An 18,119-nucleotide genomic window follows, 5' to 3' on the forward strand; every position below is an offset into this window, starting at 1 on the left:
CCCATCATGGGCCGAAGGTTCTTCCCTCCGGGTCCCCACTGCCCACCAGGCTCCACCCGGCTCGTCCTGCACCTCGCGCGCACACAGTAGCCCCGGCCCACACTGGGCGCTGCTCTGAGGACATGGGCCAGTGGATGGAGACGAGCACATGAGGGGGAGCCACGGACCCGTTTCCAGTCCTGACAGCATCTGTGTGACTTTCACCAAGCTGCTTTCCCTCTCTGGGCCTCAGTTTTTCCTGGGCCGGAGGTGGGTACGACACATGCAGAGTTCATGCAGAGTGGGATGAAAATGGTCCACGAATGTGAAGACAGTTTGGAATGTTTGTAGTTTGGCAGGAAAATGTCTGAGGTAGGAGTCAAGTATCTGAATTTGAATCTCTTTTTCTGTCCTTGGACGGGGGACCTGGCTCCTCTATGCCTCGGTTTCCTTATCCACAACACAGGCCCTTCTGTTACCGATGGGCTTCGGTTCAGTGGGTTGAATTCTAAGGGACTGGCTACCTGGGCCCTCAGGCTCCTCTTCTAAGGAAGAAGATGGGAAAAGCCGAGGCCACTTGATCCCCGAGGTTTCAGGGTGAGGGGCACACACTGTCTTCCTGCGCGCCCTGGCCTGGCCCCACTCACCTCCTCTGCCCGCTGGGCCTGGGGATGGTTGTCCAGAAAGGTGCCCTCCAGGACTGAGCCCACGATGGTCAGGCCCTTCCCTGCCTTGAGCTGAGAGGTCAGGGAGAGCAGCTGGGGGTGCACCACATTCTGGTCCTGGTCCACGCGCACCAGCACCAGCAGCTGAGGCCTGCCGAGGGGACAGTCACAGGACCCCCGTGTGCGCTCCCCAGCCACCCACTGCACACCCATCACCAGTTCCCTTACCATCTCCTCAGTGCCCACCCCCTGTGCCCATCACCTGTCCCTCTGAACAGTCAACCATCCACTTCTGCAACCATCCCCCCAGTGCCCATCCCTCCACCCACCGCCCAGCCCGCCATCCACCCACTCACCCTTCAGTCTCCCCCTTCAGTCCCCCTCATACCCAGGCCGTCCACCTCTGGGTGCATCCGCACCCCACGCCCACCCACCACCATCCATTCACACTCCCACCCTTCACCACCGCCCTCCGCCCGCAGGACACCCTCAGCCTTCACGTGTCTGCTTATCTCTCCGTCCACCTCCGGCCAGTCCCCAAGCCCCTGCTCTCGACCAGACCCTGTGCTGATCGTCTGAGGATTCAAATACCGCCAAGCCCTGGGTCCGGAGCTGGCGGCTTGACCGGCCCAGCTCGTGCCTCACTCTTGGCAGAGGGGCCCGGAGGTGAGCCAGGGTCTGGGCCTGCAGAGCAGCAGGCAGAGGGCAGCTGGGCCGAGAGGCTCGGGGAGGCTCCGGTTGGGTTTTGCCTTCTGTGACCCCAGGACCCCTCTGACCCCTGACCTTCATGTGAATGAAAAGGAGGGACTGTCACTAGTCCAGAGTCCTGAGAGCTCCACGTTCTCTAAGTGAGAGAGCGATCCCACCTGTCTCCGTGGCCTTCCCTGCAGAAGCACGAGCTCGCTACATCCCAGAGACTGGGAGGCCCGGCCCCGCGTTCACCAATTTTTTGAACCAACAGCTGAACACGTGGTCAGGAGGCCAGCAAGCTGGGTGGCACGTGGAGAGCGAACCGAGTGATCAGAGGCGGCCACGGAGCAAAACAAGGTGGGTGGGGAGAGTCGGCCCTGCTCCCTTCCTGTCCCCCCAGCACTCACCAGGCGCCCCTCGCACTGACCTCCAGTTCTTGGTGTGCGGGGGCCCTTCCTCCAGGCGCAAGAGGGCATAGCGAGCGGCGCTGAGGGACAGGCCCCGGATCCCATCGCCCCATTCCTTCTCTGCCCTGGGGGCAGGAGGGGACCACGTGAGGCCAGAAATCCCGGAAATGGCAGTGAAAACCCTGCACTCAGAACTGGCTGCCCCAGGGCACAGACATCCCTCCCTCCTCTCCCAGGCTCAGGAAGGGCAGGCAAGTCCCCGGCCGCTGGCTCCGTCAGTCACCCAGCCACCGAGCCGCTGCTCCCTTGGAAACACTGCTGTCACCACCCATTTCTCAAAGCCCCCACCCATCTCCCGTCTCCCAGTCCCACCCCATCACTGCGCCCTCCACCCCAGCCCTCCCCCCACCCAGCCCCCACCGTCCATCCCCCACTGCCCCTGTGGGCCTCCCGCTCACCCGCGGTACTCGATGTACTTGTAGATGAGCCCCGCAATGAGCATGGCCACCAGCGCGTAATACCAGGAGCAGATGAACATGAGGGCCAGGCAGAGGCTCATGCCCAGGAAGGAGAGGGTCCTGCACATGGAGAGAGACCGGCGTGGACAGTGAGAGTCCATGGAGCAGGGCCTGACCAGACCTGGGTGACTGAGCACCCTGGAGATCCGAGGCCGTCTGGATGGAGAAACAGCCACAGACAGGCACCACCCATGTCCCCGTCAACTCCAGAGTCACCTTAGCCCAGGCTGGACAGCCCCAGCTACATGGGCTCTCAGATGGGGTCCCTGAAGAGGCCACCAGCAAAGGGGAACAAGGGAGTGGAGGTGGCAGCCCCCGTACAAGCCCCATGATGCCACAGTCTTCCCGGTGGCCTTGTTTGAACTCAAGTGTCCTCTTTCTAGAGTGAACAGGGTCATCCCTGCAGTCCTACTATGAGCATGAAAAGCCATAAAGTAAAAGAATAAGAGGAACTGCGGGCTCCAGGAAGGGGGGTCCCCCTCCACTGGGCAGGACCGCTCTCCAGAGCCCAGCAGAGGAGCAGTGAGCAAGCCCCTCTTACAGCAGGGGACAGGTTCAGACCACCACGTCCTCAGCAGGGAGCTCACAGCCAGAGTCACATTTTGGATTTGCATCAGCTGCCTCTGAACCACGCCACGTCGTTAAGAAGCTGAGCACCCTGGACTGGGCGGGGTGATGCTGAGGCTGCTGCTGACTATGCTTCATGCCTCTCCAGGATCGGCCTCCCACTAGCTGGGCCACGGGAGGGGGGACAACGGGACGTCGCATTCAGGTTTGGGGTCCTCAGACCTGAAGGAGCCGGCCTTTGGGGTTGGGTGGAGGTAAGAAATGGGTGGGGCGGGCTGGTGGACAGGGCACCCACCAGTGGTAGTATCGAAAGCGCGGCCTCCAGTTGGGCGTCCTCAGCAGTGTCTGCACGGCACAGGCCAGGTTCACGAACATGTAGCACATCAGGAAGAACCTAGGGCACACAGAGCCCCGGAGAGACAGATGCACAGGGAGCAGAAACAGAAATGGAGACATGGGGGAGGGGAGAGGGGAGAGACCACCGGCGCCTAAGGGGTCCCAAGGCCAAATCCCCTTCTAACCCACTCTGATATTATGGGGTGGATCTCTATATAACAAAGGACGGGCTTCCATGACTGACAGGAAGTCCCCGGGGGACCAAAGTGCTCAGGTGTGGCCTGGGCCACGGCTGGAGGATCCAGGGAGAGGCACGCACATGGACAGGATGGGGGCCACCTCATCGAGGGAGGCAATGAGGATGCCGATCTCGCAGATGCAGGCCGTCAGCAGCAGCGCCCACGTCGGCTCTCCGTTGGCTTTGCCATGGCCAAAGACCTGGGGACAGAGCAACCGTCTCGGGGGACTGAGACCGGGCGGTCTTCTGGTCTCTGTCCTCCAGTCTTAGAAAACAGGAGGCGAGGCGGGAATCCTACAGACATGAGCCGTGGGAGAGGAGGCTGCATTTTTCATCCTCTGGGGCACCCGAGGGAACGGCAGATTTTGCCAGGTCTTGCCCACCCTGACATTGGCACCCTAGTGCAATGAAGTTCCAATGACCCCTGATGGCAAAGGAAGTTCCGGTCAGATGGGCAGATGGGAGAGGAGCTGACCGGAGGCCAGCAAGTGACCATGATATGTGCTCCATACTGTTTTTAAGCACCCTGGAGAGCTCCCCACCCCACCCCCACCCCCGCCTCTTCTTGCCATTTTTCTGCTTCTCTGAGTCCTTGGCCAACAAATGGAGCCAGGGGAGGGCCATTTATTTTCCCCTGAGAGCAGAAAATTCTCAAAATTATGGCACTGACCACAATCCAAATCCCAAATGAGATCCACCCATTCCTCTTAATGCAGTGTCAAGCAGAAGGGCCCAGGAGCAGCCCAGGGTGGCCCCAGAGGCTACGCTGTCTCCTCGGCAGCCCCCAGGCAGGGGCCTGGCTGGCTGACCTACTGGGTGGGGCTGCCCTCCTGCCCACACTGACCTGCAGGAAGGGCACTATGCCATCCCGGGAGATGGCCTGTAACAGGCGTGGGGCCCCCGTGAGGCTCTGAAGCCCAGCCCCACAGGTGGAGAAGAAGGAGCCGATGACAATGACCCAGGGAGATGGCCAGGCCAGTGTGCCCACCACCAGGTTTCCATTCACAGCTTCACCAAACCTGGAATAAAGCAGTAGGGGAACAGACATCGCCGAGTGAGCAATGCCACCTGGATTTCCAGGCTGGGGTCTCCCACGCCAGCCGTGGGGCTGATCAACGCATTAGGCTCTGCAGGCGACAGAGAAAAGGCGACTCCTAAATATCCCGGGCACCTCCTGCCCTGTGTGACCTTGAGCAGATCACTTCACCTCTCTGAGCCTCAGTTTCCTCAGCAATGGGAACAATCATGAGCCTCTTCCATATAATGGGTGAGAGAATCCATATGTAAAATGCTCACTATGGTGCACAGAGCGCGGCACTAGCAAATTGGGGGTTGTCAGTACTCTGTCATCCTGAGAAAGTCTCTCAGCTTGCTAGGATCTCAGGGCCTCCATGTGAAAAATGGGTTTCTGGCTGCATCATGTGGTGATGGTGTAAGAATCAAAGACAAAAATCTTCTTAAAATAGAAGGGCAGGCTGGGTGTGGTGGTGGCGCCTTCAGACCCAGTTACTCTGGAGGTTAAGGCACGGGAATCACTGGATCTCAAGAGCCCAGGAATTCAAGACCAGCCTGGGCAACACAGAGAGACCCCAACTCAAAAGGGGGACACTGTTGAAGGACTCCAAGACCCTGGGTGAAGCACTGTAGGGGTGATCTGCTGGAATCCTGCAGTCCTGTGGGAGGTCTATGATTAAGTGAGATAGACGGAGGTCAAGCTGCCCTGAAGCTAATTGGTGTGATATGTGCAAATTGCCCACTTGGCCAGGTCACTCCCCTGCTTAACATTTTCAAGGTTTCCTCCATTAAAAAAAAAAAAAAAAGTAAAGAAAGCTTCAATTTCCAGGTATGAGAGTCAGGCCTTGATCCTGGCTCCTGCCGGTCTCCAGCCCCGGGGCCCCCATTGCATTACCTTCGAGAGGCCAGGTGCTGGGGGAAAGTGACTCTGTGGTAGGACCTCCTCCCTCCCCCCTCGTAGTGCTCCAGGGACATGGAACCACCACAGCCACAGGTACGCACACACGCAAGCCATTTCTCCCCCTCCCCTGTTCATGCCGTCCCATGTCCCCGCTGCTGGCATGTCCTTCCCCCTCCTAGCCACCTAATTAATCTCTACTCAACAGTGGACGTGGGAAGGGTGAATGAGACACAACCCCCTCAGTATCCAGGATACCAAACTCCGAGATGCTCACGTCTCTTACATAAAACGACACAGGGTTTGCACATGACCTGTGCACATTCTCCCGAATATTTTAAAACATTTCTAGATCACTTCTAATACCTAATGCAGCGGAGTTCTGGGTAAGCTGTATCGCGGAGGGGAGGATGACGGGGACAGGGCTGCATGTGCTCTGTGGTTGGGGAGGACTGAACAGCGCATAATCCATTTGCAGCCCCAAATCCCTGAGGACTGGATGGCAGCCCCCCCCCCCTGCACATTCCCATAGCCCCTGGGCTCTCTTTCAGGCCAGTCTGACCACTGGGCACTTGAAGTTGCTTACAAGTTGGCTACCACCCCCAAAGAGCACTTCTAGGACAAAACTGTGAGCTCTTTGTCTGTGCTCACCCAAGAACCCCGGACAGTGACCTACCCACAGATACATAAATATCAGGTGATTTAATGAGCAAATAGGCTTGTTTCTTTAAAAAAAAAAAGAGAGAGAGAGAGAGACTATCGTTGTCCTAAAGGAAATGATTTAACATCCAAGCTTCCCAAACGGGCATGAGAAAGACAAATATGACAAGAAGGTCAGTGGGGAACAACCGGTGGCCCCTCACGGAGGTCTGCACCCTGAACGGTGTGTTTCCAGAATCCAGCCTCCTGCGCCCACCCTCGCCCAGACAGGTCCGACTGATCCCCTCACTTACTTGTCCCGCAGGACGACCCCCTCGATGCAGGCCCCAAACAGGACGACAGAGCTGATGTCTACACAGAGGGTGAAGGAGAACCTCAAAGTGCAGGTAGCCCACACCCCCACCCCGGACCAGCCGCCTCCCCCAGCACCCCTCCCCCGTGGTCCCCATCCAGCAAGGCAGGATACAGACCGCAGAGGTGGTGGCGATGGCCAGGATGGTGCCTGTGGGGATGGACTTCTGGGCATCCCGCAGGTCCCCAGAGCGGTTGGAGCCCGCCATGATCCCTGCAGAAGGAGAATACCTCAGACAAGCGCCAGGCACACGGGAGACCAGACTGACCAGGAAGAAAGGACACAACTCGCAGTTGGGAACCCGGGGCCCGGTCCTGGCAAGTGGACTCGGCTGAGGTCTGGCCTTCACGCCTCGTCGTCCACTCAGGACTGATGGTGGCTCTGCTTACGTGACAGGGTCGTCAGACTAAGAATCCTGAGGAGCCCCCCTGGCCTGGCCTGCTCGTCCCTCCCAGGCAGACGCGCCCTCCAGAGCTCCCTTCACCTGTGACTGACGGGAAGTAGATGCCGACCAGCAGGGTGAAGTAGGAGGTCATATCACTGAAGACGTAGGGGTGGTCCATGTCGACGGGAGTGCCATCCGCCAGGCCCACCGAGGGCATCCCACGCTTCTCCACAATCACCCCCTTGGTGAGGTAGGAGCTCCACAGGTTCTCTGTGGGGAGACGGGATGCTCAGGGGAGTCCAGGGGTCGGGAGACCAGGATTCTGGGGCCAGGAGGTGGGGCTCCCTGGTCTGGGCTACGTTTTATTCCCACCGACATTTCCTCTGTCCTGCTTGCTGCTAGGCCATGTGCATAGATTTCACAGATGAATAGGACCCAGTCCCTGCCCTCAGACAGCCCCATCTAGTGGGGAAGACCCACAAGACTAACTCAGACTGACTCCATACGTCCCAGGTCGACCTGGTCACTGCCCCCACGCCATTCCTGCCTCTTATCCCAGAATGACACCACTACCTTGGCCTTGCCCTCCACCACTCCCTCCCCTCCCCCACCTCAAAACATGGCCAACCTCTGCCCATCCCCCTCCTCAGCGTTTCTCAGATGCCCTTGTCTTCATTCCAGGCTCCTCTGCCTGGCCCAAGTGACATGTCGGCCAGGTGACTCTGCGGTGGAGGGCTACCCACAGCCAGCAGGATGTTAGCCGCACCCCCGCCTCGACCCTCTAACTTCCGGTCGCACCCCCAGTTTTAACAACCAAGCGATATCTCCAGATAGGCCAGATACCTGGTGGGTGGCAAGAGCACCCTGTGAAGGACCCTGTCCCATTTCTGCCGACACTCCTCCTCTAGCTCAGAAGGAATGTCATCTCCACGGGTTCTGTGTACCTCCTCGTGGACCCCACTGCCTTCAGGACACAGCCCAACCTCTCCGGCTTCTGAGGCGGCCACAGCTGGCCCATGCCAGCCTCTCCAGCGCCACTGCCTGCCCTCTTTCCTTTGCACTTTACGCCCCAGTCATGCCAGACAACTTGTGGTTGGGAGGACACACTATGCCTGTCTGTGTCTGTGAGCGCTAAGCAGCTGTTCCTCGGTTTGAGATTCCCTTATGCCCTGATAGAACTCCAGGCTCACATTTGTCCTTCAAAACCTGCCTAAGGTGGGTATAAGAATCTCATCTTGTCACCTGATGCACCTGAAGCCTCCCTCCCCTGAGAGTTCTCCATTCACCGAATACACATCTACGTGTAATGGAATTTACTTGCTAATGTATCTCTCTCTGTCACTAACTCCTTGGGGACAAGGACTGTGACTTATTTATTTTGTGTTACTAGTACTTAGCACAGAGTTGGGCACTTGGCAGGTATTTAGTGAACATCTGTTAAAGTGGTGACTTTCTTTCCTTCTACTGGTGAGATTCTTGGCTCCTTTGCATCCCCACCCCTCCATGAGGCTAGGCCCAGAGTAGGTGCTCAATTAAAGCTGATTGAATTTAACTGAATCCCAAGGAGGGCCTCTTCATCTGACCGTGTGACCTACAATCCCCGCAGTGCTCCCTGGACACAGCCTCTTCCCTCCCCCAGACCTTTGATGAGGCCGCTGGCAGCGCCAGGAATGCCCTGGATCTCCGTGACATTGTTTCGGGTGAAGTACTCATCACAGGTAGCGTTGAGAAAACGTGAAGAGCAAAACAGGCCCCAGAGCCGCGTGGTCACCGTCTCATTTCCTTCCCAGGCCAGCTTGGCACAGACATCAAAGCCATGGCGCGACAGCGTGCGGTTCCCCAGGAGGCAGATCCTAGGGAGAGGAACAAGCTAGGAAGATGGGGGACAAGGCCTCACCCTGGCTTCACAACGGAACCCCAGGGGACTCAGGGCCCGCACCAGGGGGATCTGGTCTCATTTACATGGAGCCTGTGCCCGTGTTTGGGGGGTTTGGTTGGGTTTGGTTTTTCCGAAGCTCCTCCAGCGATTCTAATTTCAGCACCGTGGACAGCAGTCTCCAGGACGGGAGGGCGCCCCGTTCAGAGACCTGAGGCGGGCCCCTCTGTTCTGCGTCCCTTCCCATCCTGGAGGGGCCGTCCACACTAAGGCTGTCCCGTTCTTGGAGTTGTCCTATCCAGTGTGGATCCTTCAGAGGTCAATCCCATTCCCTTCTTCCTAAGCCCACCCACCAGCCAGCGGCTGACCCTCACCAGGGAAACTGCTCCCACCCTGAGGAAGCAGCCCAGACAGGGAGAGGTCTTCCTCCCACAGAGTGGCTCCCCACCCACACCCCTTCTGCGAGGCACGGAGAGGGGGCTTGGCAGGGGCCTGAACCAGGGGCAGGCAGAGGGGATGGCCGTGCCTTGGGCAGCACTCACGGAAAGTTGGGTGGGTCAAAGGCAGACTTGATGACCCCGGCATAGATGGCCAGGATGGACAGGATGACACAGCCCAGGAAGACCAGGGCGAACTTGTTGACATACTTGACGCCCACAAACACCACAGTGGCCATGCAGGTGAGCACGCAGGTGCCGTAGACACGCATGTTGTTCAGCATGGCCGCCGCCTCTCCGCTGGCATCCTCTGCCTTGAAGATGGCCATGGCCGGGAAGAGGTACGCCTGCAGGAAGCCGGCCAGGGGTCAGGCAGGGGACCCAGAGAGGACCAGCTGAGGCTCAACCCAGGGAAGTCATATGAACATGGGCACGGCTGTGGGGGCCGGTGACGCCCGCCACGGCACAGCGAGTGGGGCCAAGACCCCGGGTCCTGAGGGTGGCCGAGGAAGGGCGGCCCACCCTGCAGGACAAGGCCTCAGCCGTCAACCACAATGATGAGCGGCCTGTGGTCTCGCACTTCCAGCAGGAAGGTGGAAGGAAATCAGTGTTCATTACCAGAGGTTGGGCAAATGAATCACATTCCGACATAAACTACAGGGCTGTTAGAAAAGGATGCACAGGGTCACCGACAGCCCGCAGCACAGCGTGTGCTCGGCTCGCACACAAGGCCCTGGGTTCGGCTCCCAGAGCACACACACCCACACACACCCTCACACAAACCATGGGTTTATATAGGCTGACTAAAAAAACTACACGTGTGATATTGGTGGACTTAATCAGGTTTAAAATAAGAATGCTGTATGATCTCATTGTTGTAAATTTATCTGTGAAGACAGAGATATGTGTATGTCTGCAGCGTGTCTGCAGATACATCAAAATATTAACAGCGGTTTCCCCTGAATCATTAAATTGTGCCTAATATTTATTCTTCTTGCACATCTGCACTTTCTAAAGTCTCTGTGCTAAACATTAGTATGTTTATATTCTCACAAAGTTATCTTCTCTTTATAAGAGTTTCCAGTTATTCAGGGAGATTCTTATAGTGTGAAGGTATATTTACAAAGATGGAATACAATATCATTTAGAAAAGCAAAAACTAGAAGAAAATGCACCAAAAAGATCCTGATGATTTTCTCTAGATGATATTTTTCCCTTTTTTCAACACTTTTTTATTTAATATTTTTCCTGTTTTATGCAGTGGGTAGTTGCGGGTGGCGCTGAGGACCAAGCCCAGGGCCTCATACACGCTGGGCAAGCACTTTACCACTGAGCTTCATCCCCAGCCCAGAATTTATTATAATACACATTTTAAAATCTTTAATTTAAAATAATGTTGTAGTTGTATATGGACATGATGCCTTTATTTTTTAACTTTATCTTTTTTTATGTGGTGCTGAGGATCAACCCTAGCGCCTCACAGTGCTAGGCAAGCACTCTACCGCTGAGCCACAGCCCCAGGCCACAATATTTAATTTTTAAAAGTCACAAACGTCTGTTCTTCTTCTCTCCCCATTCGTCTCCTCGGGTCTTCCGGTCCCCATGCATCCTCTCCACCCCCGATTTCTCCTGTCCTGCTCCCAAACCGGAGCTCTGGCACCTTGAGCAATAGCTCTTCAAGGCAGTGTGGTGGGGCCAGGGGGCAAGCACAGACTCTGGAAGCCCAAAGACACAGGTCCACGTCCTCCCCATGTCCCTTAGGCTCTCTGAGACTTGCTTTCCTCATTGTCAAGTGGTCATCTTCCAGCTCGTGAACGAGTCAGGAGGGTAAAATCAAATGACATGCAGCGAGCCTCAGAGCCTGCGTAGGACGGGGCGTGGGACTGTCGGCTCTGCCTTCCGTAAACCAGGGCCCCTCACTGGCACCCACCTGGGCGAGGAGGGTCTAGCAGCCCTGTCCTTCAAACACGGCCCAGGGCCTGCCTTCTGCCCACTTGCCACTGCTCCTAACAGACCTCTTTCCAGGGGTCCCCACGTGGTTCTTATCTCTTGTCATTCAGCAGCCACGGGCCCTTTAGAATGACCATTCCCGGAGTCCTTGACACAGTCCCTGGCACGTGGGAGGAAACCACATGGTAGCTATTGTGTGGCTTCACTGCTTTTATTATTATTATTATTATTATTATTATTATTATTATTATTATTGTTATTATTTAGTTGTAGTTGGACACAATACCTCCATTTTATTTATTTATTTTTACATGGTGCTGAGGATCGAACCCAGGGCCTCGCACGTGCTAGGCGAGCGCTCTACGCTGAGCCCCAGCCCCAGCCCCTTCACTATTATTAATTCTACTATGATTTTAACTCAACCCATCTCTGCCACCTTCCTGAAAACTGAGTGACCCTGGGCACGTTATCTTACCTCTCTGAACTTCTCATTTGTAAAACGGGCGTCATAATATTTAACCCTTGGGAGGATTCAAGCTAATGGCTGCACAGCACTTGGAACGGTGCTGCGAGCTCGGTGTGGGCCTGATGAACGACAGCTGTTGGTGTTGCATAATTATTGTATCTCCTCTCCCCAACTAGGCTGGGAACGCTTTCAAGACAGAACACCTGATTCCTCTGGGCCTGGCTGAGCAGCCTGGCCGACAGGAGTCTCAGGAGCACTGGTTCCCTGGCTGACCGCCTGGGACCCCACGTCTCCTCCTCAGACCCTCTTTTTTCAGAAAGATTTTTAGCTGTAGATGGACACAATATCTTTATTTTATTTATTTTGTTTGTGGTGCTGAGGATGGAACCCAGTGCCTCACTCATGCCAGGCGAGCTCTCCACCCCTGAGCCCCAGCCCCAGCCCCCTCAGCCCCTCTCACCAGCAGGATCTCGATGGTGCCCAGGATGTACATGGCCCCAGCAAAGGTAGTGCCGAGGTAGAAGCAGAGGCCCACGGCGCCCCCAAACTCTGGGCCCAGAGACCTGGAAATCATGTAGTAGGAGCCACCAGCTGCAGAGAAAGCCGAGTGTCAGCAAGAGGGCCCAGGGGCACTGGGCTGCCCTAGGGGACGAGGAGGGCTCAGTGACAGAGGGCAGAAAGGGTTGCTCTGCCGCAGGCTGCAGCCCCCAGCAAGGGGACTGGGGGAGATCCAGCCAACCATTCTGTGTGGATCTTGCAGCACTAATTAGCAGCATGTTGCTAATTACCCCTGTAAGGAGGTCATGGCCCAGAAGCTACATGTCACCATCCTAGGAGGGTCTCAGGCTGAGGGGGGAGGGCTGACACTGCCCTATTCAACCCCCACAATGGCCTCCCTCTTCCACTCCCAAGAAGGCTGTCCTGGCCTACCCCATAAGCAGACGGAGCCCAGGCCCCTGGTCTGCAATATTGCCTCTCTCAGGTCCTCCTTCTGACCATCAGGCCCCTCCCGCTCCCTGGAAGCCCCTTCACATACCAGGCACAACACCATTGGTTGCAATGGCACTCATGGAGATGGCCGTGAGCATCGTCTGTAGAAGAGAGATTATCAGAGTGGCGGCTGCCGGGGGCCGCAGTGGCCTGGGTGGAGGCCAAGCCGTTTACCCCGTAAACACCAGCCAAACCCACAGGTTCTCTTCTGCTGAGCTTCTCCCTGGGCCTGTTCCAACTTCTCTTTGTGCCAAGTCCTTCTCAAGAAAAACTCTTATTCACCATGTGAGTGGATGTTCAGGAGCGTCAGTACCAGAGAGCTCTGGAAACCCCAGTTTGGCCCCCAACCAGCCACGTGACCTGGGACAGCTCACTTTGCCTCAGTTTCTTCATCTATAAAATAGGTGCAATGACTTCTGCACTGGGTACGTCGCATGCAGAGCTGTCTCAAGGTTATATTCGAGGACACAGAAACGTGTAAAAGAATTTGGTGTTCATTGAATAGTTGACTTTTTAGAGAGAATGAGAAGAATCCAGTTGCAATGTTGTTTGTGAAATATAATCTCAATCTACCAAAACGTCAGCTTTTGTGGGATTATCGGTGAACTCTAATTTCTTTGCTATGCTTATTATTTTATCAATGAATCTGCATTTAATTACTTGTGTAATTAAACACACTCGCAGATCCACGTGAAACCTGGTCAACAGCCATCAGGGACGAGCCCATGAGATGCGGAAGGGCCAGTCAGACCTAATCTCCTCTCAAAAGTCACCAGCAGTGGCTCCTATAGAAAGCCCAGGTCTCGAGCCTCCACCTCCCACCTCCCACCCCCAGGCCTCTGCCAAGCCCCAGCTGTCACAGGGGGCAGTGTCACTCACACAGGAGCAGCAGATGAAGACCATGCAGAAGGACTCCATGATGCCCGCTATGCCCACCACCCAAGTGAGTCTCAGGAAGAGGATGACGCCAAAGATGTTCTGCAGACACGGGAGGTACACACCCATAAAGGTGCCCATGCGCGGGGCCTGCAGGGAAGCCAGCGTCAGTGTCTGGAGCCCCCCCATCACCAGCACCCGCCCGCTCCTCCTCTGTGTCCCACTCTTGGTCCTGCCCTCTCCTTCCCCAGCCCTCATCCTGCTCCTCTGACTGGGGGTGTGCTGCTGGGGATCAAACCCTCAGCCTCACGCGTGCAAGGCAAGCGCCTTTCTACTCTGAACTGCATTCCCAGCCCTTTTCATTTTTTTCTTTTGAGACAGGATCTTATTAAGTTGCTTAGGGTCTCACTGAGTTGCTGGGACTGTCCTCAAACTTGCCATCCTCCTGCTCAGCCTCCCAAGTTGCTGGGATCTCAGGCGTGGGCCTCCTGCTCAGCCTCCTTCAGGTTTCGCATACTCTTTCCTTCCTCTCCTCCATCCCCCACTCCACTCCACCATCCGTCCTTCGAGCCACCTCCTCCCTCCTCCCTCCCATCTCCATCCTTCACCTCCTTGCCCTCCCTCCCCTGCCCTGCCTCCAACACCTCGGCCTCTACCGTCCACCCTCCATCCTTATCCGCCTCCTCCCAGCCTCCCGCCAGGTCCCACCTGCACCGGCTTCTTTTTCCCGCCCTCGTTGTTTTCTGCCTCCTCGTGCTCCCTGCTTCCCTGGGGCAGGTTGGTGTAGTTGGCCAGGCCACTGAGCAGGGAGGACACCATGGGGCTGGTGTCCATCTCCTCCTACGAGGAAGGGTGTCAGTGTCAGGAGCCTGGAGGCCCAGGGGAGGGCTGGGAGGAGCTGAGGGTGGGAGTAGAGGGCCCAGGACAGGGAGAGCCCTGGGTGGGGTGACGGGGCCCAGGGAAGGAGGATGGGGGGGGCAGAGAGTGGAGAGGGTGAAGCCGGGGGGAGGGCGACCCAGGCGGAAGGCGGCCCAAGGGAGGGGTGGAGAGGATGCGCTCTTCCTGAGGAGGAAGGAGGAGACGGACGGGTGGCGGGGGTCCGCCAGCCCGAGCAGCCCACCTCAAACAGGGCCATGTTCTTGCCGTCATACTCCTTGCCCCTCTCCGTGTCAGTGCTGTTGATGAAGGGGCTGCTTTCCTTGGGGTTGCCATCACCTGAGGAGGCAGAGAGTCAGGGGTCTGCCACCAACTGTTTGTCCTCCGTCCACCTGGGCATACAGTTGTGCAGCCACTTGGACTCTCTGAGCCTTGGTCTGCACGTTAGAAAAATGGGGCTCATGCTATCTTCTCTGTAGAATGGACAAAGAGCCTGTTACACTGCCTGGCAGAGGGTGAACGTGTGAGTGCTTCCTTGCTCTGGGGGGGGGGGCTACTTCATTCACCAGAGTACCCCAAGACCCTCCAGAGACCCCATTTTTTCCTAAGGTACTAGGGATCAAACCCAGGGCTTCACACATGCGAGGAAAGCACTCCGCTGCTGAGCCACAGCCTCAGCCCTTTTATGTTCTATTTTGAGGCAGGGTCTCACTAAGTTGCCTGGGCTGGCCTCAAACCTGCAATCGTCCTGCCTCAGCCTCCCAAGGAGCTAAGATTACAGGTTTGTGCCCCATGCCACTTAGAGTTCCTTCTTGAACATAACCAGGACCATCCTGGTGCTTTGGGGTGGACGCATGTTCCTTCCTGGGGAGAAAGGAGAAGAGTGCGGTCTGAAGCCCCAAGGATACTGCACGTCCTGGGAGGTAGACCTCCCACTGCCCCCCTTCACTGTCGGTCAACCGGATGTCTACCAGGTACCAACATGGGGAAGTAAACACACAGAATGAGATGCCGTCCTTGTCCTTCAGGAACCAAGCCAAGGGAGATGAAGCAGTGATCAGGAATTTCCAGCAGATGCTGAATTTATTTGTGGTGAAGCACTATTGGGAGCTCAGGCTGTGTGGGAACCCAGGAGGGCACTCAGCCCAGCCTGGGAGGTTACGGAAGGCTTCCCAGAGGAAGTGACGTGTTGGCTCAGAACTGAAGGATGAGTAAGAGCTAGACTGGGAGGGAGGCGGGGAGGGTGTCCCAGGCAGAGAGAATAGCAGAACAGCATGTTCAAAGGCCCAGAGGGGAGAGTGAACCAAGTGGGTTAGAGAAGCTCAACAAAGTATGGTCTGCTGGAGTTGCAGGAAGGGGCATGTTGGGGCTGAAGAATAAGAAACGGCAAAGATGAGCCTAGGAGTGTAAATGTGGGGTGAGCCTTTGACCAGGTAGCCGATGATCTTAAAGAATTTGGAGGACAGTGGGCAATCATGAAGAGTTTAACACAAAGAAATGTCACAAACAGGCGACTGTGTTTCAGAGCCATCACTCTGGCCTTTAGGTGAGGAATACAGGAACTAGAGACTTCTGGTATCCAGGCAAGGGCTGGGGATGACCCAGACCAGGGCAACGTGAGGCAGTGGACAGACTCGGGAATTACTGGCACATTTCTATGTCAGATGATTGGGAAAGGGGGAGAGGAAAAGAATCCAAGATAATGCCTGGGGTTCTACCATGGTGAACGGTTGGGTGATGGTGCTACCTTAATAATTTGGGAGACAAGAAAAGGGGTTTGGGGTGGGGCAGATGCTGAATTTAGTTGTGGTGAAGCACTATTGGGAGCACGATCTGGAAGCCACCGGGATATATGGATCAGATACACCAAGGACAGAAGCTGGGCCAGAGAAAGGAGAGCAGAGTCCCACGTAAAGATGCGCAGGCAGAGAGCTGAGCCATGCCTCAATGAGATCACTCAAGGAGAGAATTCCCCGGCATCAGGAGAGGGGTCCCTTCAGAAAGACCTGAGGTCTCTGCAGGTACCTTCCCTCCAGTCACCATCTTCCCCAGATGCAGGGCTGAGTCTCAGTAGTCGTCATCTCTCTGGACCCTAGAGAGACTCCCCAAATCCCCAGTGAAGTTGAGGCCCTGTGTACCCTTGAATCTCAGACCCCTCCTCTCTTGGTATCCCTCTCTTCCCATCCCCATCTGTTCGAATGCTCTGCATCCTTCTCCTGACCTCCTGGACACCTTCCTAGTAGTCCATACAGGGCCCATTTCCAGAGCATTACCTGGCCCTCTTTTAAACCCACTTCCATCCTGACTAAAAACCGGGGCACAGGAAAGAAGTAACGTCTTACCTATTCCAGGGAAGCCCACCACCTCCCAGTCTCCTGCCTCCACTTCTACTCACTCATCAAGACGAGGGTGCCTAATAGAGGAACATCACCAGCTCTTTCTTCTCACATATGAGAAAAACAGAGAGATGTTCAGGAAACAGTCTTTGGAGATAAATTCCTCAGGTCTCCCTTTATGGCCCCAGGTCATAAGAGAGCTGTCTGGGGCCACCGAACAGGAGAAATAAGAGTCAGGTAGGTGGCCCTGTGTTTAGAATGCCGACAAGGTGCCTCCTGTTCTCACCGCATCGTGGTGAGCACTAGAGAGGCTGAGGGAGGGGCATGGGATGAGAGGAATTTCCTGATGGTTCAGGAAAGGGGCTGGAGTCGGAGATCCAGGTTGCAGCCCCAGTGTCACTGGCTTTGCCTTCACCTCGGCAAGTCACTCTCTAAGCTCGGTTTGCAAAGGGAGAACGCCCGGTGTTTAATTCATGGGTGGCGGGGGATTAACTGGAATAATGCGGGTTGGGTGTGCCCACACAAGTTAGCTATGCGCTACTATCACACCCCTGGGGCCTGCCAGTTGGGGCTTCTCATCCCACAGCCTCCCTCAGCCTCAAGATTTAGGGGTTGCTCTGTCTCCTGTCAGACTAGGTCCCTCCCCAGAAGTGTCCCCTTTTAGGACCAGGACTAGACATGACAGACCCTCCAATCTGCCCTTTTACACCCCCTTCCTAGTCCTTCTTCCTTTACTGGGGGTACGGAGGGAGCAGGGACCCAGAAAGGACCGGAAGGGGGCAAGCTGGCCGGAGACCCCTAACGAGGCGGCCCTGCGCCGGTCTCCATGGTGACCGCGCGGGCCAAGAGCGCCGCGCCAAGCCGAGCAGGCCACGCGCCCGCAGCCGCTTATGTAACGCGGCGCGCAGCGCAGACCTGACTCCAGGCCGGATCCCGGCCAGCAGGAGAGGGCAGGGGAGGGGGCGCCTCGGCCAGCCCCAGTCCCGCGTTTCACCCGCCGCCGGGGCGGGACGCCAGGCTGCTGGCCTGTCAGCCAGGCCGGTGGGTCCCCTCCCCGGAACGCCCAGCGCGCGGCTTGGGGGGTGGGGAGTGAGCTCCGAGTTCTCGCAGGAGCAGGACAGCTCAGGGGAACTCGCCCTGACCCCCGAGCCAGAGTCGGGGTGACGGGGAGCGCTGGGCGGCGCGCGAGGCAGGCCAGACCGAGGCTCAGCCTCCCGCCCCCGCCCCCGCCCCCTGGGAGCTCTCAGCCCGAATCGGCTTTCAATTAAGCTGCGGCGGCCAGAGCTCCCGGGGAGGACGCCGCGAGCGGGCAAGGGAGCCTCCCGGGCCTGGGGCCGGGCCTGGGGGAATCCCCAGCCAGCCTGGGGGCGAGGGGGCGTAGACCCCACGGGAAAGGACAATACCCTTGCATTTTTCTTTAGTCCAGAGGAGCCCTCTTATCGGGGCCATTCTCACCTCCCGAGGTCAACAGCCAGCTCCTTCCATTCAGCCCCAAGAATCCAGAATCTGACCTGCCAGGGGTTCTTGGACCCACTTTCCTCCAGCCCAGAAAGTCCTTAGCTCCTCCTACCACCTTTCCAGCGTCCCTGGGAGGCCTTCTCTC

The 18,119-nt window shown here is 56.7% G+C and overlaps 1 protein-coding gene across 3 annotated transcripts in view; it reads right to left on the minus strand.

The window, feature by feature from the left end:
* The window catches only part of Slc12a5 (solute carrier family 12 member 5), a 33,675-nt gene that overhangs the window by 6,390 nt on the left and 9,166 nt on the right, over positions 1-18,119 (minus strand). For all 3 annotated transcript variants that reach the window (XM_027954239.2, XM_027954238.2, XM_027954240.3), the window contains exons 2-17: positions 14,425-14,519; positions 14,013-14,144; positions 13,308-13,454; positions 12,475-12,529; positions 11,899-12,029; positions 9,128-9,369; positions 8,351-8,562; positions 6,809-6,979; positions 6,439-6,537; positions 6,266-6,323; positions 4,245-4,419; positions 3,482-3,600; positions 3,122-3,220; positions 2,200-2,319; positions 1,762-1,866; positions 627-795 (exon numbers count right to left, since the gene is read on the minus strand). In XM_027954239.2, coding sequence (XP_027810040.2) covers positions 627-795; positions 1,762-1,866; positions 2,200-2,319; positions 3,122-3,220; positions 3,482-3,600; positions 4,245-4,419; positions 6,266-6,323; positions 6,439-6,537; positions 6,809-6,979; positions 8,351-8,562; positions 9,128-9,369; positions 11,899-12,029; positions 12,475-12,529; positions 13,308-13,454; positions 14,013-14,144; positions 14,425-14,519 — 2,129 coding nt within the window. The remainder of the gene's footprint in view (positions 1-626; positions 796-1,761; positions 1,867-2,199; positions 2,320-3,121; positions 3,221-3,481; positions 3,601-4,244; positions 4,420-6,265; positions 6,324-6,438; positions 6,538-6,808; positions 6,980-8,350; positions 8,563-9,127; positions 9,370-11,898; positions 12,030-12,474; positions 12,530-13,307; positions 13,455-14,012; positions 14,145-14,424; positions 14,520-18,119) is intronic.

This window comes from Marmota flaviventris, chromosome 2 (assembly GCF_047511675.1).
Source record: "Marmota flaviventris isolate mMarFla1 chromosome 2, mMarFla1.hap1, whole genome shotgun sequence".
NCBI classification, from domain to species: Eukaryota; Metazoa; Chordata; class Mammalia; order Rodentia; family Sciuridae; genus Marmota; species Marmota flaviventris.